At 35.9% G+C, this 26,585-nt stretch overlaps 1 protein-coding gene across 3 annotated transcripts in view; it reads right to left on the minus strand.

Moving 5' to 3' along the window:
- Positions 1-26,585, minus strand: part of LOC131047867 (peroxisomal ATPase PEX6) — a 108,143-nt gene that overhangs the window by 18,483 nt on the left and 63,075 nt on the right. For all 3 annotated transcript variants that reach the window (XM_057981660.2, XM_057981659.2, XM_057981661.2), the window contains exons 4-12: positions 23,962-24,103; positions 23,382-23,565; positions 23,056-23,247; positions 22,662-22,949; positions 22,350-22,421; positions 867-953; positions 652-774; positions 421-531; positions 103-141 (exon numbers count right to left, since the gene is read on the minus strand). In XM_057981660.2, the coding sequence (XP_057837643.1) occupies positions 103-141; positions 421-531; positions 652-774; positions 867-953; positions 22,350-22,421; positions 22,662-22,949; positions 23,056-23,247; positions 23,382-23,565; positions 23,962-24,103 (1,238 nt within the window). The remainder of the gene's footprint in view (positions 1-102; positions 142-420; positions 532-651; positions 775-866; positions 954-22,349; positions 22,422-22,661; positions 22,950-23,055; positions 23,248-23,381; positions 23,566-23,961; positions 24,104-26,585) is intronic.

Below are 26,585 nucleotides of genomic sequence, written 5' to 3' on the forward strand. Positions count from 1 at the left end.
GATCTTCACTTGCAAAAATAAACTGCATGGACTATAAACATACACCACCAAACACTAATTTTGATAACATAACCATAAAATAAAGAGTTTTCCAAATGATACCTGGGTTGTTTCGTTTAGACCATCTATTTCAGCAAGCATCTGCAGAAGAAAATCATATGGTTCATAATACAATCAGAAGCATTACAATCATATATATTTATAATTTTATACAAGTTTGAAACCCTAGAAGCATTACAATCATATATATATATATATACAAGTTTGAAACCCTAGAAGGACTACAATCATATATATTAATACAAGTTTGAAACCCTGTAGTTGATAAACATTGTCCTAATTTGTATGTTTGTAGAATGTGCCTGAACCAAATTTGAGATCTAGAGGTCATATATGAAAGATATCATCTAGTAATTATACCTGAGATACTACTCTGTCCATGACTCCGCCTGAATCCCCAGATGCCCCCCGAGCAGGAGCAAGAGCATCAAGTTCATCAAAGAAAATTATGCATGGCCTTGCAGCTCTTGCCTGATCATAAATATATTGGAATGTTCCAAATTAGTTTCCATCATCCAGCTCAATGCCTAAAGCTTAAGAAAAGCTATCTTGTTCACTTTCAGGATGCAAGACAATTATTTATTGCTCTACCTTCTGAAAAATATCTCGAACGTTCTTTTCTGATTCTCCTATATACATGTTAATCAGCTCAGGTCCTTTCACACTAAGGAAATTCAGGGAACATTCAGTTGCCACTGCTTTTGCCAATAATGTCTGTTCCACCAAAAAAAATACACAAACTCAAGCCATTGCAAAACATTTTGATTCTATGACTCAGTGCACAATCAACTCCATCCAACCATTACCTTGCCTGTACCAGGAGGCCCATAAAGAAGCACACCTGAACGTTGACGTATCCCAGATGAAAAAAGCTCCTTATGCAGAAGAGGTAACTATAGACACAACACAAAGAGGAGTATTAGTTCCTCATTGAAAAAACAGAGCAATGTCAAATTAATTAAAGCTTTTACTCTGGACTATAATCAAAGGAACTATAAATATATTGTAACTACTACTTCCAATATGTAACAATGACAATTCATTAACAACTAAAAATCTGCAAAGGCACAGCAATTTCATTATTCAATAAGTCAGAGTCTTCACTTGGGATCATTCGTGTTCAGCAAGCTTTTTGACACGATTCTAATAAAATTACCAAAAAAATGGGACTAAAAACCATCACAGCCATCCCAGAAACTAACCATTGATAACAGAAAAGTTTGTGGTCATAACATTTTATATCGGCATCACCAGCTAAATCAAATAAAAATTGAATTCTTGTTGCGCAATTATGCCCCTCCCTAGCACTTCACTAGTCAAGGATCAATGGAACAACAAAATTTTCAGTATGATTTATGCTCTTCAGTATGATTTATGCCATATATTTATGTAGAGTTTTCTTATATTCAAAATCCTACCATCATGTGGTCTCTTTATCGTGCCTCATCTGCAATCTGCCCATCTTTCTTCTCTCATATTCATAGACTAAAAAATAAAAAACCATATTTAATTATTCTACATCAGTGAAAACTGAAATGTGATTCTAAAATTGAGAACATGTTTGACATAAAAAATGTTAATAACAAAAATAACAGAAGATTTGAAATGTCAATAACAATGATACAAGACTTGTTGGGTACTTGGCAAACTCACTGGGTCTTGAGGCAAGCTTATCTAAAAGAGGCGACCTGAATCCTAGCAAGTCTGGTAGACTCATTGGACTTGTCAAATGGCACTAGTAGGACTCAGCCGGAAAAGTATAATGGAAAAACAAGTAAAAAAATGCAAGACATTTTAAAAATTAAAACCTAAAACACTAAAAGGAACCTACAACACTTCATTATGCAAATTCATTTCATTTGCAGCATGATCAAGGAGAAAAAAAGAGCACTGAAACAAAGATACAATATGTTGAAGCAAAAACTAGCATGCATATTGGCAGCAAACATTGATTGAATTGAACTTGAGCTGGTTTCTAGCAGCCCACAGTGCATCTAAAGGAATCTATACTGCATATGAAGGAGCCCACCATCAAATTGGAGCAGCCCAAGATCCATCACATCTAATTTGAAGAAGTATTTTAAATCTTTTCTTTTTCTTTTTCTTTTCTTTTCTCATTTGGTATGTCTTCTACATCTATTGTTTTCTTTTATTAAAATGAGAAAGAAAAGAGGGAAATAATTAAAAAATCTAATCCTTTTTCTTGTTTCATAATAGATTTTTTCTGAATTTTTCTTTTTATTTACAAACCTTAATTTCTTTTTCTGATTTTTTTTCTTTTAATTTTATTAAATATTATTTCTTATTTTTTAATTTATTTTTATCTACAAACCCTTAATTAGTTTTTGCTGTATCTTCTATTGCAAAGTACTTGAAATTTGTAAATTGTTAGCCCCAATTACAAAAGACAGGAGTTGGAAACATACCACCTCAAGGGGATGTAAGAAGTGTTGGTCTGTAATTATTGCAAACTAAAAATTAGTAGAAGCGTTAATCGCTTCAAATTTCACCTCACACATTGCCAAGATATTTCTTTGAGCACATAAGGGCCTCTTGATGTTATGCACAAGGTAAAATGTCAGACAAAGTTCTTTAAGGAGAAAAAGAACTTTTAAAAAAGCGTATTCATTCACAACAATTTGGTCAATTCAATGTTGGTTATCTTCTTGCTTTGAGTAGACATAACAGTGTGAAAATTTGTTCCAAACAAAATGTCCATCCTCATCCTCACCTACTGTACACAAAATACCCATGTGGCTTTTCAACATCATGAAGAATGCGAAGTTAAACACAATTTCAGATATGTTTACTTCAATGCCAAAGACCCGCAACAAGACTCATTGGAAAGTTAATTTGGCTCCAATTTGCACACTGATTCAAAACTAGAAACAATGGAAGTAACTCATGAGTTGAAGTCACGGTAAGATGTCATGTATTATGCATACTAGGCATTGATGAAAAATATACATGGCAACCTGTTGTTCTTCTACTATTAAAGAAAGCAATTGGATGCAAATGGGTGTTTGAGATAAAAGTCAATGTGACACAAAATAGAGTACATGTGTAGTATAACCCTTCCTCAAATTAGAAAAGGAAGCTCCCTGTAATCAATACTTAACTAATTTGAACAATACATACATGTTATTTACGAAATGTACATGTTTTTGGGGATGATTCACACCCATGCTGAATAAAACTAAAGGTATGTCTTTTTGAATTCACATAGAGCAAAAAGTCGATATGCTTTTCAACTCAAGGCAAAATGGTTTTTCATACTTTTCTTGATTGAAGGAAACCCTACAATTACTATTTTCTTGCATTATTCAGCTAAAGTGGAGATTAAGCGAAGCAAATACGCAAGGCTGAAATTTGTTTACACAACACAACTTGGCAAATCAAAAGAAAAATAATGCACACAAAGCTACTTGATGACACTTCTCTCACTTTGCAATACAAAGCTCGCAATGCTCAAAAAATAATTCAATTTACCTCATCCATACAAAGAAACAAGATATTACAAGTTAACATTGGAATTGAATACAAAGCCTCGAGATCCAACTTAATCACCATCGCATTACAAAGCCCGCATTACAAAGCCATCAATTATTAAGTAGTAATTGGCTCATAAAATCACATTAAACAAAGAATGGTTCAATACAATTTTAGCAACAAGGATAAAAATTATTATTAGGAATCTAGGTGCAAATGGCACTTATTTATAAGGTTTGCAAAACACTGCATGAAAATAAATAAAAAGATAACTACTATTTCTATCCTCAAAATTGACCACTTTATTACAAAATTCAATCACTAAATCTAAATCTGAACTCAAGCAATCTTCAACTAAAATGCTGGCAAAGATCAGTACAAACTAATTCACATCTTTTACATGGTAAGAGATCTAAAAATAGACAACTCCCCAAAAAGCACCTCAGGCTAAAACTAAAGACCGCTAAATATAGCACAAGCTAGGAAAGCTATGGCTAAAAATAGCAAATCTCAAAATATGATCTACTCCTTGAAAACAGTGCCATTTAAAAATAACATTGGGTATAAAAAGCTCAACTCAGAATAACAAATTTGGATAGGCATCTTTGGAGATTCTTATGAAGCTTTTACTTTGTTATGATCATGGCAGATCCTCTAGAAATCCCCTGGTACTTTGGCAATTCAATTTTGATTCTTTGAATCTCAAAACGCTTGGTTTTGATAGCAAATTGTTAACTTATGATATGATGATGGCTAGGTATCCCAAACCCTGACAAATCAGTTCATTACTTGAAGAAACACCTCTTTGGACTTCCTTTTTCACTTCTTTTTTTGGGGAGGAGGCAGGGGTTGGGGCGACACAGGTCAGCTTTGCTTGAATTATCCAAGAAAAACCTTATTGAAAGAACAAACCTTTATGAAGGGAATATTCCATAGTGGCTCCCATTTGCTGACAATACAAAACAATCTGAATGTTCATTGAAGTTCTGTTGAAAAACCCACTATAATCAGTTGTCCTTTCGATGATGAATGAAAGGAGAAAGGGAGAATTTGAAGAAAATTGACTGCAATTCTCTCTGCTGATTATGCAAAGGCAACTGCTGATATTAGGCGAATTGATGGAGTTTAGAGGAGAAATTCACTTGAAATGACTGCCCTACTGTTAGAAATCTGCTGTTGATTTCTGATATGACTGCTGTTGCTGCTCTGATGCAATCCACCAGTAATCTGCCTTTTGTACTCCACTGTACCTTGAATTCTTCTCTTTCCAAAAGAGAAATCTTCTTTTTGTGTTCTGCTGAGCAGTCTGTTTATGGCAGCAATTGAAGGTATATTTAACAGTAACCAATATTCTTCTCTAGAAGAGCATCCCATATGGCATATTGATTGTTGAGTGTGCACTTATTTAAAGAAATCCATTTCAAAATCTGTCAACTCAAATCCCCTTGTTGAAGTGCATCCTTGACAAGGAAAAAAATAATTTTCTAGATTCAAAGAAAAATCCTTTGTTAAAGCATGCACTTGACAACATAGTTTGAACAAGCAATGAAAACGACATATTTCCTTATACAGACACATGCCTGTCAGCGCAATTTAGACTTTGATTTGAAACATCATTTCTCTTTGCCTAGATGTACACATTGACACAACATTTTTCACTTGAAGCTACATTTTGAATTCTTCTATAAGTTTTGGCATAGGCATGCGACATCATATTAATGGATCATGCTTGGTTTGAAATTCAGCTTTCTTCTTATTGGAGTGTCCACCTCTGTATACACACTTACCATTTGAATTTGAAAGCAGAACTCTTTGTAGAGGACTGTCCCTTTACATACATTTGAAATGTGAGAGCAAAAGGCTTTTTTGAGGTGCACACCTCTATATGTTCATCTAAATGTTTTGAAACTTGGACTGAGATTCCCTTTCCAAGCACACACCTTAACAGGACAATTTCAGTTCCTGCTTTTCCCTCTACAATAATGCACACTCGAACATGCATAACACCCCCAAAATTGCTATAAGATCAAAACAACTTCCACAAGAGAAAATGGCAAAAATAGCTTGCATAATAAAGATGCATGAAATGATTGATTAAATATAAAATATACAATGAGATGGTCTTTCTTATAAAACACAAGATTGAGACATAGGATTAGACAAGATGATGACGTGTGTCTTAATCCTATACAATTAGGCAACTATCTCAACAAATTATTAAATGACCCAGGTAACTAGAAGTAAATAAAAGTCATAAAGATAAGATATGATCTGCCTTATCTAGACTACTAGAGACAACACCTAGGAATTAAGTAAACTTAAGTCATGTGAATAAGTCCCCTATGAGGAACTAGCAAAAACACTACACAACCTTATTCACACCAACACCGCCCCATCCCTTCTTCCCCCTCCGCTTCCCCTTCCCCCCTTAAGTGCAACTTAGGGAGAAGATTATTATGCAAAGATACAAGATTATTATGGGTCCAGGCTACAAAACCATGTTAGGTAACCATTTACAGTGTAATTTCTCATAAACAAAGAAAGAAGAAAACCCATTGGTACAAAACTCCTCTCCAAAAGAGAAAAGATACAATCAAGGATGATGCATGGAGGACTTAAAGATACCCCCCAAGGACCACATCCATTATAAAATTACAATCAATGATCCCCCCATAGGAAAGAAAGAGAGACTATATAGCCCCCCCACAATGTATAATGTCCTTCAATAAAGGTGAGTGCTTGAAGACAAAACATAGTCCAATGCCTACAAACAACATTTCTCCCCTTGGGAAGAAGATAAACCAAGTACAAATGCAAGAATTCTTTCCATTTTGGATACGAATTGATAGGACAAATAATACAAATGTATGATGATGTCTTTGAAAATTGCTCGTGTCACCAAGTCCTAGATTAATGAAAGATGCCACAAACCCTTGTAGATTTTAGAAAAGATAACAAAATTTGACAAAATGAAAGGCAAATGAATTGGTAATATCTTTCTTTGATGCCCTGGATTCAACCGTGAGGTCCTTGAAATCCCAATATGCACCTATAAAATTCAAACCATATGACAACCCTCAAATCTGAGAAGGAACTTGTAGCACTAGAGCTCTGATACCATGCAGAAGTTGATTGGTGACTCAACACCCCCATAATCCCTGCAAAACCAAATCAACTTCCACAAGAGAGAATAGCAAGAATAACTCCCATAATAAAGATGCATGAAATGATTGATTGAATATAAAATATACAATGAGATGGTCTTGCTTATAAAGACAAGGTTGAGACATAGGATTAGACAAGATTATGATATGTCTTATCCTATACAAGGAGACAACTACCTCAACAATTTATTAAATGACCTAGGTAACTAGAAGTAAATAAAAGTCATAAAGATAATGCCATATCACCAAATTAATAACCTATGACCAGTTAGATCGGGATCATCATCAGGAGCAGATCGTGGATCCTCTCCACATTGGTCAGACACATCATGAACATCGTGGACTTCCTTCACAACAGACAGTGTACGTGTGTATTGTGGATCTCCTTTCTATGGACAGCACATCATGTATAGATCGTTCCACTTCATCCATCATATAATCATTAGCACCTCTTGGAAAGTTTCCCTAAATCTTCCTCCCAACGATCAAGGAAAACTAATCCTAATTAAGATAATTAACGGGAGCAATCTAATATTGAAAGGGTGCATTGGTCCAACCAATCAGACCCCTAGTGAGAAGACGCCACCTTCCCTATCCCATGGAGGGGTATATAGAGGAACATACAAACACACAAGGAAGGCATCGGAGGTTAGACTGAAAAGCTACAGCAATATTAATTCCAGTTGTGCGACTACACATTCTGTTTGGTGGTATGATGCATAGTAATCATGTTTATATCTGCACTTTCCAGAATTAATATACTGCTGCTTACAAATATTCAAATCGCATTATGTCACTGTATATATCTACCTCTGCATATTTATATAAATTTATACGTTGCTGATAATACTGTTTATACATTTTCTGAGCATGGATCTGATTATGGACATTCTGTAATTGACTGAGACATATATATTTTCTTATAATCTGAATGCATCGTAGCCATGATGAAAGTGGAGAGGTTATCAGCAGGGGAACAGTGTTGGGGTCACCTTCCAGACACGCCACCTCATGGTATATGACCACGGGGTCCCATGAGGCCAAAGGGGTATAAAGGGTACTGCCTTTGGGTCTGTTAAGGGTGGACTTTCTGGACACCCTGTGATAAACCACCCTCACTATCATGGTGAATGTCTGATATTCAATCATAGGAAGTGGGATAGATGTGACAAGATTGAGGAGAACGGTGATAAGACACCTCACTAGGTATGCCACCTCATTTTGGCAAGGTCCATATGAGGCCAAGGGGGACAAGGTCTGCCCTTGGGCCTGGGTTAGAGGGTCTCTAGGGCACCCTATCTGAGCTTCCCAATGGTCGAACCTTTTTAAGATAATGTTGCAGTCTGTGGTTGAATTTATGCTTTCAATATATATATATATATATGCCGTTACTTCCTAAATGAAATTATCTGTTTTGATGAGTTATATTTATGGAACAATCTCTAGCTTGTTTGCAGGACTTTCACCAGAATTAAAGGTATCTCTAAACCCATTCTTGACTAGAACTTGTGGTCTAGGGCAGAATCTAGGCACTTATAATTTAGGGCCATTACAGATAAGATATGATCTGTCTTATCTAGACAACTAAGACTTCTACAAACAACACCTAGGACCTGAGTAAACTTAAGTCATGTGAATAAGTTCCCCTACTAGGAACTAGCAAAAACACTAGATACAAGACCTCATTCACACCAACATATCAATCCTCCTTTGAACTCCTTTAATCAAATGCATCTTTGTAAATAAAAATTCAAACCTGATTTCAATAACTCTTTTTCAAACGCACACCCATGGATGAAAAAATCACTAAAAAGAGGTGCATACTTTGTCTTCACACTTAGCAATTCTTCCAATTTTAAAGTGGAAAATCAATTTCAATCCTAACCATGAGTGTTACAATTCACTTGTTTGGTGTGCAACTAACAATTTTTTGATTCAAACTTTAAGTGCTCATTTTCCCTTTCTTAGTTGTGCACCTAATAATGCAATCTCGCCTTACGAAATATCAAAGTCATTTCTCTTTGTATATGTGCACAATTATCAATGAGAATCAATTAATATAACAAGTCAACATAAGTCTACATTATCAAGTACTCACATAATGCAATTTTGGTTTTAGATTTAAAACATCATTTCCTTCATATGGTGTTACCCTTCACCTCCTACCTTTGCCAATTTCTCTAACAAAAACTTTCTTATAGTAAGGTATGTCCCCTCAATTAGGCATACACTCAACATTGGGGTTGCATTTCGACTTTGAAATTCATTTTATCTTTGATTATCTCCATTCTTTGCCTTGGTCAATTTTCCTAAAGGTCATATGTACTAATATGCAAGATAAAAGGAGGAACAACAAAATACATGGAGCAACAAAGCAAATTTTGAAATATGACCATTTGAGAGGACAAAAAGACAAGGTTTTGACTTCAAAACTTGACACAACATGAAAATTCCCTATGGGTAAAAACAAGAAGCATTGATAAGGCTTGACTTGTAGCAAAGGGCTATGTTCAAAAAGAAGGAATCAATTATGAAGAAATCCGCATTGCAGAAATCAAGACTATCAAAATAGTTCTCACTATGACACTTCAATTTAGTAGGCAAGTGAATAAGAAGGATGTGACAAATGCTTTCCTAATTAAAGATCTCAAGAAGGAAGTCTATATGACAACCACAACAATATACTACACCAAGCTAAGAGAAAAGGGATGTAAACTTATCAAACCTCTATACACTCTAGAACAAGCACCCAAGGCCTAGCATATCAAGATCAATGAACATCTCCTACAACATGGATTCACCAAGAATCAATATGGTCCCGATCTCTTTGAATGTATTCACCAAAAATTCATATAACCCCAATCTCTACCTCAAAAAGTAGGGGAGGAGATTGTCATACAGATTGTTTATGTTGATCTAGTCATCACTTGTCATGTCCCCTCTTTCGAAATAGAGCCATGGAGAAGACCTCTCATCTATCCTCATTTCCTGTAGGCTGTGGGGGATTATTGCAATTTCCATTATATGCAAGATGGTGTATTTAAGATTTTGGTATTATGACTATGACAATAATATTGTTGTCTTTCTTTTGCTGCAGGTATGGAGGATGAACATGTATCGATTTCAATGTCATCCCCTTTCTTTTGATTGATGCATATATAGTAAGGTAGTCACAATCAAGTGGCACCTTGATCAGACATGTGTTTTAGACATGTCCGACCAAGATGTCACTTGGTTGTGACTCTTACAAATGTCAACCGATCCACTCGGTATCTATGATAACTAATCGGTGCCATTGTAAATGATAACAGATCGATATAAACACACCCGATAATGAATCGGTATCAAAGCAAACAAGCCCGATAACTAATAGCATTACATATGCTATCGGGTTAATACCCCGATAGTATATTAATGCCGATTCATAAATGAATCGACATTAATATGCTATCGGGTTACTAGCCCGATAGTATTTAGATCGACGCTTAACTATGTTAAGCAAGTCATCGATCTAATCCATCTTTATCCAATGTCAATATCATAATCATGATCAATGTTACAGTCTGATAAACATATTCAGTTCGGAAAGCATAAATCAGATAATCTAATAGCATAGATGAGTAAACCAAAACAGAATAGAGGAGATTAATGGGTTAGGAAAGTCTTATCTTGCAGAAGCTACTAATGCATTAACACTCCCTCTTAGCTTTGGAAGATAGATAAAGTAACCTGCATCACATTTCTTTTCCATAATGTTAGTCTCCAAGAATATTAATCATCTATACATATGATATGAAGTACCATCAGGACATAATATACAAATATAAAACATCACTCTAAGTATGTGACATAGAGTATCACCTAAGTATGTGACATAGAGTATCACCTAACCATGTGATATAAAAATTCATCATTTCATTATGACAAGATATCACCTAAACACGTGATATCAGTATTGCCTAAACACGCAATACTAAGGATAAACATATAACGATGGTTAGATTCTCATCTTATCCAGGTTGTGATATGTGCACAAACATTTTATACAAATGTTTTATCACAACACCATCAAGGCAGATCCATGACATACCAGAGATCCAACATGATAACTGGTTTAGAGAATCATAAGATCGTCACCTTATGATGTCTGCATACAAGTGTTCATAATCTGAGAGATCGTCACCTCTTAGATATGAACACAAGGGGTGAAACCCAGAATGTCTCAACATGACAAAAGAAGTTTACATATTAAACATCTTATTTACAAAGTAGATTACCTTTCTATCATACCTAAACCTCTTCTGAAGTGATCAACCTTCACTCTGGAGAGTGGTTTGGTCAGAATATCTGCAGTCTGATCTCCTGTACTAACATATTCCAATTTGATCACATTTTTGTCTACCATGTCTCGTACATAATGGTATGGAATCTCAATATGCTTAGATCTGTCATGAAATACTGGATTTATAGAAAGCTTTATGTAGCTCTGGTTGTCACAATGGATGACAGTGGGTTTCATGGGTTCACCAAATAGTCCCACAAGCAACTTCCTAAGCCATACTGCCTCTCGAGCAGCCATGGAAGCTGCAATGTACTCGGCCTCAGTGGAACTCTGTGCTACAGAAGACTGTTTTCTGCTGATCCAAGAAATCATGGCTAATCCTAAACTGAAGCAACACCCTGAAGTGCTTTTCCTGTCAGTCACACTCCCAACCCAATCTGAGTCTGTAAATCCGTGTAGGTCTAGATCGACTTTCTCATATTTGAGACCAAGGTTTAGAGTACCTTGTAAGTATCTCATAATGTGTTTCACTGCAATCAAGTGGATTTCCTTAGGCTCACACATAAACTGACTTAAGGCATTGACCGCATAACAGATATTTGGCCTTGTATTCACCAGATACATCAAAGACCCAATCATTTGTCTGTAGAGAGTAGGGTCAGTGGATTGTGACTCTGCTAATGCTTCCTTAAGTTTATGTAAATTTGTTTCCATGGGAGAGGTCATAGGTCTGCAGTTATGCATTCCGAATCTCTTCAAAATGTCCAAGGTATACTTTCCTTGGTTTAGTATAATATTTTCAGAATTTTGCCATATTTCCAAACCTAGGAAGTAATGAAGGAGTCTCAGGTCCTTCATATCAAATTCTTTAGATAAATCTTTCTTACATTGATCTATGAGGTGATCTTCTCCTGTGATTAGTAAGTCGTCAACATATAGAATCAATATTAACATATCACCTTTCTTTTGTTTGTAGTAGAGATTTGGATCTGCATCATTTTTAGAGAAGCCTAGTTTAGAGAGATAGGTGTCAATTCTTTCATACCAGGCCCTGGGAGCCTGTTTAAGCCCATAGAGAGCTTTCTTGAGTCTGCACACATAAGACTCTGCACCCTGAATTTCAAATCCTTCAGGTTGCTCTAGGTAGACTTCTTCTGAGATCTCACCATTAAGAAATGTTGTCTTAACATCCATCTGGTGCACCTTCCACCTTTTTGTTGCTGCAATGGCTAGTACTGTTCTTACTGAGGTATATTTGGCCACAGGTGCAAAGGTTTCTTCATAATCTATTCCTTCCCTTTGAGAGAACCCTCTAGCTACAGATCTGGCCTTGTGCTTTTCAATACTGCCATCTGCAGCATGTTTGATTTTAAAAAAAGCCATTTAGATGAAACAACAGATTTCTTAGTAGGCTTAGGAACGATCTCCCAAACATCATTCTTCATAATGGACTGATACTCTTCAAACATGGCATCCTTCCATACTTGATGTTTAAGTGCATCTGATACATTGTTTGGTTCAGCTTTAGAGAGATCATTCATAAGAGCAACATAGCTAGTGAATTTATTAGGTCTTTTGCTTTCCCTGAAGGTTTTTGAAGGAGCAGCAACTGCTACAGTCTTGGTGGCCCATAGAGGTCTTTTCTTGAGGTTTTCTCTAGGTAGGATTGGAGTTTCACCTATAGTTTCCTCAAGATTCTCCCTCTGAAGCTCAGGAGTAGGATCTTCTTCTATGTTAGGAGTGGGGATATAGATTTCAGGCTCTATTGTACTTAGGGCTCTTTTAAAGGCTAAATCTTCTTCAAAGATTACAGCCCTACTAAGTTCAATATTTCTCTGACCATGTATATATATTCTATAGGCCTTGGATGTTTCACTATATCCTACAAGTATTCCCCTTTTTCCAGAAGGTTCTAGTTTTAGTCTTTTCTCTTTAGGTACATGTATATAAACAGGACACCCAAATATCCTATGGTGGCTGATATCTGGCTTTAGTTTGGTAAATACTTCTTCAGGAGTTTTATCTTCAAGATGTGAGTGAGGACATCTGTTTTGTATATACACAGCAGTGTTAGTTGCTTCTGCCCAAAGATTGATATTTAGATTCTGATCAAGAATCATGGCTTTGGCAGCTTCTACAATTGTCCTATTTTTCCTCTCAGCTACCTCATTTTGTTGAGGATTATAAGGTATTGTTAGCTCCCTCTTAATCCCTGAGTTAATACAAAAATCTTTAAATAATTCTGATGTGTATTCCCCCCCATTATCAGTGCTTAGGATTTTAATTTTATTTCCTGAGTAGTTCTCCGTCAGTGATTTAAACTCTTTAAACCTACTAAGGATCTCTTCTGATTCTTTACACTTCAGAAAGTAGATCCAAGTTTTCCTAGAGTAGTCATCAACAAATATTACATAATACAAACATCCTCCTAGAGAGGGAACGGACATTGGTCCACATACATCAGAATGAACTAACTCTAAAACTTTGCTTGTCTTCCTAGTACTATTATGGAAGGCACCCTTGATATTTTTACCTAGGGCACATCCCTTGCATGCCTCTGAATGATACTGCTGCAACTTAGGTAAACCTGTGACAAGGTTTCCCATAGATGATAAAGCTCTATAATTCAGGTGGCCTAGTCTTCTATGCTAGACCTCATTTGCATTTGTTGCTTCATGAATTAGGGCTAGGTTGGGCTCTGTGCACAGCTCATACAAATAGCCTTGTCTTTGACCAATGACTTTAGCTTTCTTGATGGAAGAATTTCTTGGCCAAGCCAACACCTTGTTCTCCATGAAGGTTACTCTGTATCCGTTATCTTCTAGGGCTGATATGGAGACTAGATTTCTCTTGATGCCGGGGACATATAGTACTCCTTCGAGTTGCAATGATATGCCTGTCTTCAATTTGATGGTGCAGGAACCAATTCCTCTAACTGGATGTGAGGAATCATCTCTGATGGTTACTTCCTCATCATTATCCTCTGTCATGGAGTCTAGCACTTCTCTAAACCCTGTAATGTGTCTGGATGAGCTACTGTCGATCACCCAAGAGTTAGACTTATTTGATGCATGGCTTGTAAGTGCTGAGTAGAGGACATAGTTCTAGGAGTCATCTTCTCTTTTAGATTTTCTTGCTCTGGCAAATGTGGCTTGTTTGGCTCTCTCTGGACATTTTGCAACAAAGTGCCCAAACTTATCGCACCTATAGCATTGAATATGTGATAGGTCTCTCTTTGAAGTGTTCTTGCCTTGATGACCCTTCCTCTTCCTAAATTGCTTCTTCTTGGTTGTCTTATTTGTGTTAGTATTTAGAACTTGAAGGTCTTCGTCTATGTTCTTTTGTTTTATTCCCATCTTGTTCAATCTTGATTCTTCTTGGAGACAATCGTCCCTTAATCTTTCGAACTTAGGATACTTGGACCTTGCACTGATGCCTTGGACGAATGTACTCCATCCACTAGGCAACCCATCTAGAGCTGTTAACTCTTTGCTTTGGATCTCGTAATCCAGAGTTGCTAGTTCATCTCTTAGAATTGATATCCGCATAAAGTAGGCGTTGATTGTCTCCCCCTTGTTCATGGTGATATGATTTATTTCTCGTTTTAATGCCAGAGTTCGACTTGCATTTGATATCTCAAATGTGCTTTCAAGTGCTTTGAACATTTTATAGGATGTCTGATGTTTTCTTATGATGGGCATTATGTTGTTTCTCACCCCATCAACTATTATTTTTATGGCCTTTTCATTTCCCTCAATCCATGTTGTTTTGTCAGGTTCATTTTCAGGTTGGTCATTTTTAGTTTGAACAAATGAATCCACTTTGTTCTCCTTTAAGATCATCTGGATTCTGAACTTCCAGGCTGAAAAATCATCACCACCTCCGAGTTTGTCTTCAAATCTGATAGCGCTGGCCATTGGAGAAATGTGACGTAGTATATAACCTTGTTCTTAAATTATTCACAAAATTGAATAGCCTCAAGTTCGATCAACTTGGCTCTGATACCATGTAAATGTTATTGCAATTTCCAATTTAATGAACAAGTTATATGCAAGATGGTGTATTTAAGATTTTGGTATTATGACTATGACAATAATATTGTTGTCTTTCTTTTGCTGCAGGTATGGAGGATGAACATGTATCGATTTCAATGTCATCCCCTTTCTTTTGAATGATGCATATATAGTAAGGTAGTCACAATCAAGTGGCACCTTGATCAGACATGTCTTTTAGACATGTCCGACCAAGATGTCACTTGGTCGTGACTCTTACAAATGTCAACCGATCCACTCGGTGTCTATGATAACTAATCGGTGCCATTGTAAATGATAACAGATCAATATAAACACACCCACTAATGAATTGGTATCAAAGCAAACAAGCCCGATAACTAATAGCATTGCATATGCTATCGGGTTAATACCCCGATAGTATATTAATGCTGATTCATAAATGAATCGACATTAATATGCTATCGGGTTACTAGCCCGATAGCATTTAGATCGACGCTTAACTATGTTAAGCAAGTCGTCGATCGAATCCATCTTTATCCAATGTCAATATCATAATCATGATCAATGTTACAGTCTGATAAACATATTCAGTTCGGAAAGCATAAATCAGATAATCTAATAGCATAGATGAGTAAACCAAAACAGAATAGAGGAGATTAACGGGTTAGGAAAGTCTTATCTTGCAGAAGCTACTAATGCATTAACAGGGGAGAGCAAGGAAAATGCTTCACAAGTTGAGCTCTGTAATTTTATATTTAAGGGGCAACTTACTATAATGTTATCTTATTTATTTAAGAGTGTGTTTGAACACCTAATTATAAAAAAAGTACTTTTAAAGACTTTGGAGGGAAATTATTAATCATGGAACTTCATTTGGGATCTAGCATTCACTTTGGCATTTCACTCACTTACAGAATTGAGCATTGCATTCATTCTACTCATCCAAGGACGAAAACCTTTGGCTGTTTTCAAATATCTTTGAGGACAAAAACCCTTTTAGATTTAAATTTTCAGGTTTTGGTGAAAGGATATTTGCAAGCAAATGATAGATCATCGTTGTTGGAGCTGATTTTGATAGTTCACCTTGAGAGCTACACTTCAAGAGATCATCACAATTATTTATTTGCAGATTTTTAAGGTTTATTGCTGTTTGGAGTCATTTTGTGCAAGATTTAATGTTGTCATACTATTCCTAGAGGGGCAAATCATCCTTTGTCAGGGGCAACCAGCATTTGGCATATTATTTGCAACTTTTGAGGGGTGAACCACTTGTGAGAAGGAGCAATCATCTTGTGGACACCTTTATTGACAGTCTAAAGCACTGATCAGCATTTTACATCATTCCCAGCATCATTAGGGTGGATCTGCATTGCAGAAGCCTTTGAAAGCTAGCACGACACTTTGTACAACCATTTCCAGCTACTAACATCATTTCCCAGCCCAACCGTAGTCATTTCCAAGTTTCCAACCACATATCAGGTTGTACAATAGCCATACTGGTTCATATTGGCTGCAATAATTCAGATCTGATCATTATTTGATCAATTTTGCAAGTTGTATGAAGATTTGACAATTTGGTAAATTCAGAAATATCGCTTCAGCATTGTACTTGTGCTATTGATTAAATATCAGATCTCGGGTTTCAGTGATGATATATTTATTGCTGCCATACATTTTCCAAACCTTATTTATCAAGTGCAATATTCACAATTCACTAATTTTCAATCACAAGTTATAGTTCTTGTAAATGAGGGTTTAAAATAAGTAATTCCATCACCATATTTCCTTTTTAGTTGGTTCTTTTTAATTGTTCATTTGCTCAGAAAATTCAGAAAACGCACAAAAAAAAAAAACAGAAAAATTAAAAAATCATAATTTAGGGACATTACATCACTGGAAATTCTTAGAGGATGATTGAAGCAACAAAGGATGATCTCAAAAGATGAGATGATAGTGCATCATTGTCTCGTACTTGAAGTGTGGCAATCAAAATTTCATTATCTCTGTAAAACAAATGAAGTATGCCAAGTCATTGCTCAAAAAGTTTAAAATAGAAGACTTCAAACCTATGTCAACACTGGAAATGGCTTTTCAATTATCAAGGAAAGATTTGTAACCTCAGGAGAATGCAACTCTTTATCACTAATTGATCAAGGGTCTAATTTACATTATATCACCAAACCAGATATCAACTGTGTTGTAAGCTATCAAGAACCAAAGATATGTCATGAGAAAACAAAAAATCAAGTGTTGAGGTTACATTGTTGGACATACTGTCATTGATGTCAAAGGTAAGAAGATTAACTGTCATTGATGTCAAAGGGAAATTAATGTCCCAATGATTTGATGGTTGGTTAGCAACATTATAACCTGCTGTATATATGATTGTAACAAATCAGATGATGACAATATCCTTTGTCCTCGAACATATGATGTGAAAATTACATGTGATAATCATTACCAAGTTTTAAAGACGATTTTCGGATTATGAAGAGCAACACAAATGATAATCAAAGTTATCCTCAGTCCAAAATTTGCAGATTTAATCATTCCAAACAATGAAATATTTTGAATGTCTGGAAGGGATGCATTTAAAAAGAAAATATTTAACTTAAATATTTGAATAAATGCAAGAGCTGGCCAATCCCCATAATATGGCACCCAAATTAAATTGTCCAAGTTATGCTGGCTGACCTATTTGGAGAGGAAAATAAATTGATGTTTATTTAAAGTGGCCAACCTCCTTTCATGTATGCGCCACTTTTGTGACAGCAAAACTAAATTAATTTCTCTTAAACATAGCCAGATTCCTTATGAATGGTTGCCTCCTTTGGGTGAAAGGGCATGTGATGAGATATTTAAGAAGAATAGAATAAGAATCAAATAAGGAAGAAATACAATGGAAAATTATTCATAAGTACAGAGAGAGATTTCAGAAAGTGATAGATGTGTTAAGAGATGTGAGCAGATATGTGAAGGATTTACAAGAAGAGAATATGAAAAATATAGCAATTTGTGAAGCAGAAGATATGATAAATCAGTGATGTTAAGAGAAGATTTATGGAGGATTTATAGCAGACTTAGAATAGACCTTTTAGGGGAGATTGAACAGACTTTGTAAACACCTTATGATCAGATTGTTGAAGATTTGTTGAGCAGATTTAAATCAGATTTGAGAGCAAATCAAAAGTGTAATATCCCCTATTAGGACTTAATTTGCCCTAGAATTCCTAGTTGAAGCCTGGATAAGTGCCTTGATTTACATCCACAATATCTGATAGTTATGTAACTGCTGCATAATGTGTGTGTATATATATATATATATATATATGTTAATTTCTGGGTTTGCAACTTGTACTGGCTTCAGTGCCAATTGATCTTCTTCTCTTCGATGCTACTGATTTGTTGTTCTTTGGATGAATCCTTGTGCTAATTTATGAACTGGCACCTTCTTATGAATATCAATTTGCTTATATTGATTGCTGTATCTATATCTCTATCTCTTCTTACTCTTGTTTTGCCTCCCTTGATCGCTTGGTATAGTGCTTTTATACTTCTCCATTATGGGTATAGGGTTGTGACTTTCCTCATGGTGGTGACATTTGGGAAGGAACATGTCCTTTTGACAATCGCATAGCTAAACTGCTGAGTCATATTGTGCCTTGTTAATTATTCTTAACTAATTCTTTAAGCATGTCTTAGAGGAGATCATACGTAATCTCTTAACCACAGGTCTTATGATATCGGGTTTGCAGTGTTCTTGACCATAGAAGATAAGTGATGAATTTGTGAAGTCTGGTCTGCAATATTTCCCCTCACAGGAGATGAGCAATAGGATGATATTGTGAAGTCTTACTGGAGTAAGACAATTTTATACTCTACCTTTGCTGGTCTTAGGTTGGGGTCATGACAAAAAGCAGAGATCTATGAGCAAACCATAAGGAAGTTTGTAGCAGATCTTCAAGCAAGTGTGTAGACAGATTTATAGCAGAATTAAATAAGATCTGCAACAGACTTGTGAAGGAACTCAAAGACAGATATATAAAGAGAAGTACATGCAGATTTGAAGGAGATGAGTATATAAAAAGATTGTATCACAATTGTGAGTAAAGGCCTATAAAATCATCATCCATTGAAGGAGAAAAATACAAGGGAGAGAACAATATTATAAGCAGATTTGTGAAAGGAAGTATATGAGTTGAAAAGATTAAAATGTCCATCATCCGTTGAAGAAGCAACATTGAATGTAAAACTTTGTTTTGGAAGTTGGTGCTTTCTAAAGGAGAGATTGGTGACTCTTGCTAAATTGGTGCTTTGATACCTCCAGTTGGTTGGGGCCTACAAATTGTGGGGATTCATGTCTACAATAGGTTGGTGCCTACAAATTGTGGGGATTGGTATCTCCAGTAGTTTGATGTCTACGAAATTTGTAAGAAAGTTTCACATAAGCAATACTTTGCTGTGGTTTTCTCTCGTAAGAGTTTCCATGTAAATCGTTTGTTCTTGTGTTGCATAATTGTCAAAATCTTGCGTGATGGAAATTGCTATGCTTGTTAAGTTTTGAAAAAGAAAAAGATTGTCTTATATGGCTAAGTTAAACAGGACCTTCAATTTTGAAGAGAACCAAGATTTTGGATGATAAATTAAATGAACAAATGTAATGTCCCCACTTTGAAATAGAATTTAATGGTAAATATAAATAATAAAATTAAAATTCAAAAGAATAAAATTTAAATTTAAATAAAAATATAAAAGAATATAATTAAAATTTAATTAAGTTAATGAATGGTCAAAAGGCATGAAATGATAAGTTGTGACTCTCCCAAATATGAGGTATAAAAGGGGAGATGAGAACTCATTTGAAGGGGGATGTAATTTGGGAATCAGAGGTGCAGATCTGATTTAAATAAAAGTGCAGACCTGATTGTGAAAGGTTGTGTCCCTTTCAAAGGACAGAAATAATTAAGAGTTGCACTCTTTCAAAAGGGTGCTAATGATGAAAGGATGTGTCTCTAGCCAACGGAATACATGATGAAGAGGTGTGACCCCTCTCACATTTGAGAGATATAAAGGAAAGGAATCAAAGCATCCAGGAGATCACCATTGATCAGATCAGAACAGAACTGTTATTAAGTTGCAGGCAGTAACATCCTTGTTCTTGGTGTTAGCATCAATCCATCAATAAGATAGAGATACAAAAAGAATCGAGTGTTATCATGGAGGAGATTATAGGCAGTTCGGATCTGATCCATGCTACCATAATCACGCCCAGGCATTCGTCCATTTCCTGGTATGTATTTCTGTATGTAAGCTTCCACAGCATCAGTAAGATTATTCTATCAGCACTTCACATACTGCAAACACAATACTAATTTATGTACATGACTGGTCTAATACATCTGCAATAATAAGTATGCTTCTGCAATGATAATAATAATCTCTATATCTGCCTATATATCTGGATGATCAATAAAATTCACTAACCGATGACAATTGAATATAAAACTGAAAATAATCTGAGAACTACTAATTATCTGAATTGATTAAGCATTGACAGATAATCTGGAAATTGATAATCATTCTGACACTGGTAATAAATTAAATAACTGGTAATAATTCGAACAACTGGTAATAACTTTGAATGCAGGTAATAATTCGAATATTTATAACAATCTGAACGAACTGAATCAATTCATGGGAATTAGGGGGAACTGTTATATAAGACACCCTACATGGTTACATTGGGTAGGGTGAACCGTTATATAAGACACCCCACATGGTTACATTGGGTAGGGGGGACTGTTATAAGACACCCTACATGACTATATTGGGTAGGGGGAACTGTTGCCTACATGTCTATATTGGGTAGGGGGAACTGTTGTATAAGACACCCTGCATGATTATATTTGGTAGGGGGAACGGTTGGTTAAAGACACCCTACCTGGCTAGATTTGATAAGGAGGAATGGTTAATAGAGACACCCTACCAAATCTTGTATCACAGCTCACTATCCTAATTTGTGTTCCTATCTCTAATATTGTTATATGAAACTCTCTTTATGCTATACATAGTTAATTTTGTATATAGTTGCTTATATAACCATGTAGGTATGTTTGCCGTTGCGCCAAAAGCTCAAGCTATCAATGCCCGCTACAGATGCCAGACTTACCCAGATCCACGGGAGGCAGTTAAGCCATGTCGCGAACCCTGAAGGAGGTGCTGACCACCAAGTCAACAATCTCCCCCTCAGCACCGACTGAGGGTTCCGCACCGACGGAATGAAGGAGACCTCCTAGGATTTGAACCCGTGACCCAAGGCTCTGATACCAATTGTAGGTATGTTTGCTGTTGCGCCAAAAGCTCGAGCTATCAACGCCCGCTACAAATGCCAAACTTACCCAGATCCACGGGAGGCGGTTAAGCCATGTCGCAAACCCCAAAGGAGGTGCTGACCACCAAGTCAACAAACCATTCCTTAACGTGATTTTTAGTATCTTCGGACTCTATTTTTGCAGGTTTTGACCACAGAAGAAGCTAAGGTACTTTCTCTTAACCCTTGCACTAAGAACTGAAACCCACAATTAGGATATTTTTAAGGCATTCTATTAAGGGACATTACAACAAAATTCACCACTCAATAAGGCAGGACTTGGTTATAAAGAAGACCTATCTCTGACATGAACATAGGACCCACATAGAGCTACAAAAGTTGGGCTGAGTGATGCAATTTCCACTCAACCACAGGTATACTTTTGATTTACGTTTTTGATTCCATGGCTATCATAATCCATGAATTTTGTAAACCTGAAACACTTGAACATATTTAGAATTTATATATTCAAAAATGTATTTTTCTTCAGCTCAAGTTCGCTTTTGTACTCATTTGATCGATGTGTACTTGTGTATATAATCCAATTGCTTCTAATTGATTGGATTTTTGTCTTTAAAAATGACTTAATGAAGGATGCATAGTAAAAGCTTTAAATCCTTAAAAGTCTATGTATTTCATGGGTTTTTTGATTTATGTAGTCCGAGTCCGAGTGAAAAATCAGCCTGCCAAGACTTTGCTGATTCCAAGTGTAGCAACAAAAGCCAATGAAATTCTCTACTCATGCCATTTCCTATAATATGATGCAAAAAATGTGCACAAAATTTCATGTTATTGCCAAGTATTTAATAGTTTATTCCTCTTCCTTTTTATAGAATTATTTCCACCATATCTTCCTGGGCACAGATATGAAGAGATGTAATGTGGAGAAATTAGTCCTCCATTTGATTCCAGCATAGACATTCTTATCAAGAGGGTATGAACAAATGTCAAAGGGATTAAATAACAAATACCTGAACTGTGTCAAGAATTGCCTTCTTCACATCCTCAAGTCCACCAACATCTTCCCACTTTACATTTGGTACCTGCGAAAAAAATGAGCATGCTTATCAGTTATTGCGAGAGTATGAGAACATATATGGTCCAAATTCAACAGAGAATTTCTCAATAAAGTTCTTGCAGACAATACAAATAATAATTCTATAAGTGAGACTCTTTATTCATGAAATGGTCAACCTGAATATGTATTTTTCTTTCATATTATTCACATTAAATATGAGAGAAAAGAAAGAAAGATCTTCAGATTAATTAAGTTGTCTTCTTACTTTTGGTGTCCCCAAAGATGATGCAGTTCTCTTTTTAATTCGGTCAAATGCTTGTTCCAAATCCTGCTTGCACAAGAAATGTTCTTCAGCATTTGAAAACTCGTGTCTGTTCTCTGCTTCAGACAATCGCACATCAAAGCTTTGACTAAATTCAATCAATTCATTTTTCTTGCTCTTCTCAATTCTGGACACCAAGCTCGCTCCTGCATCAGCAATTATAGCTCGAATGTCCCTAGGCATGAACCCTGATGTCTGTCCAGCAATGTCCTTCAAATACAGATCAATATCCTGCACACAACAAACTTTATGATAATGTCATAACGTCTGGAAAAAGAAAAGCCACTAAATATACAGAAGAAATGAAACCAAAAGGATGGACGCTCTCTGTTCTCACATTGTCAGGACCACTTGCTGCACCATGAATAGACTGAGAGAGCAATTTGATCCGTTGGACCTCAGTAGGAGCACCTATAGTTATCTCATGGCTGAAGCAACGCCTGATGGAAGGTGTAATATTTTCAGTACTGTCAGCAGCTGCTACTAAAAATGTTAGACCTTTTTTTATACCCCAAGTTTTAGGTAGATTCTGCATTGAAATAAATCACAAGTTCAGTATTTTAAAGTGCACGTTAGATTATAAGAATGCCTAGGTATGAACCGCAAATTGAGACTAAAAAATAAACCAGAACATCTCAGTTGTATATGTTTAAGAAATCTTACAAGATCGTCCTTTATTTCAACTGGATCAACATTATGCTCTTTCTTGCTCAGATGCGCCTCGGTAAATTGGTGAAGAACAGAAGCAATTTGAGAAGCAGATCCAGTCTGATCAGATGACAAATTTCCATTTGTAGATGTTGCTAAGACATTGAAATGGCGCAATAGAAGAATGACAGGAGCATACCTATTCAAATTTCACTTAGTCGTAAGAAATTGGATGCAGCACACATAAGCCTATTCCATGTAAATACTGGCACGGTACCAAGATGTCCATGAAGTCTATTTGTTGTGGAAAATGGATATTTCCTTCTGATAAAAGTTTGACTTATAATCTATTTTCATTAAGGATAGATTCCAATTTTTTTGAAAATCAACTAAAAATAAAGCTATATTGAGCATCGTTATAGTAAAGGAATATAAATCCACTCTATAGCTAGGTACCAGATATTAATAATTTTTACATAACAAATTCTGACATAATAAGTGGATGTACGATGCCTCAAAAGGCAAGATTTTCCCAGATCCGAACCAAACATTTCTTCAAATGCAGTACTCCAAAATAAAGGATAAGAAAGATCACCCTTGAGCAGTACTAAAAGCTTGTCCTAAAGCAACAGATGTCTTTCGGTCTGAAGCTCCCAGAAAATCATGGCAATTGTATTCAACAACATGTAGACCCAAGGCCTTTGCAACCTGTCTAACAATGGTGCGTTTCCCACAGCCTGCAACAATCAACCAAGACAAAAACTATTAAGTTACAAAGCCAATCCTCAGTAGTCTAACTTCCTCTATGTATATCTCCTAACCAAAATACACACATATATGTTATATGCATTGTCTCCCAATGACTCTTAAAGCTATGATAGAGAAAAAATATACTAATGTTCACAATTGACCGAAACAGATCAACAGAACTAGAATGTACATCAAGTACAATAACAAAGGACTAGGGCAATAAAAAGAGGCCCTAAAGAAAAGAAAAAAAAAAAAAAAGGTGGCTAACCTATAAATATGGCAAATCCCAGGGCAAGAACAGTAAGAAGGGAGGAGGGGGAAGACACTGCGATGTAATAAACAGAGGAAGACCCCAGCATTCATGGGCAAAGAACTACAGGTAGAGGGGACAAAGATCGTAAATTGAGCTCACCAATAAGATCTACACCATGAAACAAATGTGCAAGAAGGCTGCTACCACTGAGTTGATATAGAACCCAACCACTAGGGTGAGAGTTGAGACGTCAGGGAGCCGTAGCCTGTTATTGCCAAAATTGGTACATCTCCTTTTCCAGTATTCGTATCTCTTTATCCTTCCAATTCTAAATCTGTATCATCGCAAGGGCCAATTCTATTCTATACTTTGTCCAAGTGTTTAGGTGTATATTGTTTATCTTCTTGGACTGCTTGGGTTGCTTGTACTTGAAATGTTTTGAGGTGTCTATTGTTCTTGATTGCAATGAATCTGAAATAGATACATTCATGAAGTTTGAACCATATCAAGTCAGTCTTAATATGAATTCCAGTGATTTTTTAATCAGATTTTCAGTTTGGGAATGTGGTTCCATTAAATGAATTATTGCTGTGGATTTGGTTTGATCCTGGAAATTCTGTAACAACATTTTGAAAGAAGTTGGCATTGTTTTGTTCATTGTTCTAGGGTTATTTTTCTTGTTCCATGAATTTCAGGGCGTTATTGATATCATGACAATGATTAACATACCAATGAAAGGGTACATTTGAAATCCTTTTGCAACCATTTGAATATAAGTTTGTCGTCCCAAGGGAAAAGACAAATAATTCAAAACTTTAAGGAATGCTCTAATGTGTAATTCTACATAGATACTATTATGCTCAGTTTTAACAAGCAAGACATGGCATATATTAGACATGCATCGCTAGTAGAAAAATCAAAGGCAAGAAAGCATGATTTAAAAATTCTATATTCAACGTGAGAGTAAAGCAAACATTTGGAAGTAATTCATGTTGGAGGAGAATGTCTAGAAATTCCCAAGATGGTCCAAATCTCTTCTCAGATATAATTGCATGAGATGGTGTAAATAGTAAATACACACCGAGCTCTACGGTTTAAATCTGCACTATTAATGTTTGGAAGCATCAAACCATTTAATAAATAGAAATATATGTCAACAATGTGTGGGGTGTTATTATCATTTGGTTTCTAAAATTGTTTTTACTGCCCAAAGCCACTTCCCCACTAATACATCTGCACTTTGCCACATTGGATTCAAGCCAAATCAGCATACAAAATGGACTGCTTTAACACTTATCTGGCAGTGTTCTCAGCTCAATGTTCATGCCCAGCATTATTTAAGTAGTTTATTCAGTAATGACTTGGCAAAAGTCTTTGACAATTGGCTGTTGGCAAAGTAATAGAGATAATGAAGGTATTTGTTGGCCTTGGAATTCAGAAGCCTTCTCTGAAAGATAGTGAAAGCTTAGGCAAGAGCTTTGTTCTCATTTTTCTTTATTTTTGCTAGCTGCACGTAGAAAAGCCCTGCTGAATCTAACAACTTGCATGCATTTGAAAGCAGTTTTTTTATAAGCTCTTAATGTGTTCGGTTGTATGAATGGTAACATTTCAAGTAAAGCCACCTTCATTTTGGTTTAAAGAAGGTAAAGGAGGAAAGTTCCAAACTCTGTAAGTTTTTCTTTGGTTTTTAATTGTTGAGCTCAACCACATGATTGCTGTCTGATTCGGTGAAGGGCATACTTTGCTGATCTAAATGACAGTTCAAAGTTTTATTATTCAGTTCAAAGCACAAACTGATCCTGTATTGGTCACAATAGAGAGATTTTAACAGGCTTTCTTTGCAAGATTTGGAGCCTTGAAGCTTGTTTGGAGATATTAGTTGCACAATTTCTATGAATGCCTTTATCATTTGAGCATAATGACAAGCTTTTTTTGTTTTTGTTTAACCTTCAGAGGTGTCATAACCTCAATCTAACAGGACATGTTGGCTTTGCTTTATCTTGGAGAGCCATTATACACAGTTTCCACTGTTGTCTATAGCTAATGAGGACATGCCAGGGTTTGGAAAATAAATATATAAATGTTGCAGGTAATGGGCATGGTGTGCTTGACTTTTGCCTTTTCAGCTTGGAATATTTAAAAGGGATCTGTTAAATGGATTTCAAAGCAGATTCAATTCTTGTTTTATTCCTTTGTTAGGTAAGCTCCTTGAAGAA

The sequence above is a fragment of the Cryptomeria japonica genome, chromosome 3 (genome assembly GCF_030272615.1).
Source record: "Cryptomeria japonica chromosome 3, Sugi_1.0, whole genome shotgun sequence".
In the NCBI taxonomy this organism is placed as follows: domain Eukaryota; kingdom Viridiplantae; phylum Streptophyta; class Pinopsida; order Cupressales; family Cupressaceae; genus Cryptomeria; species Cryptomeria japonica.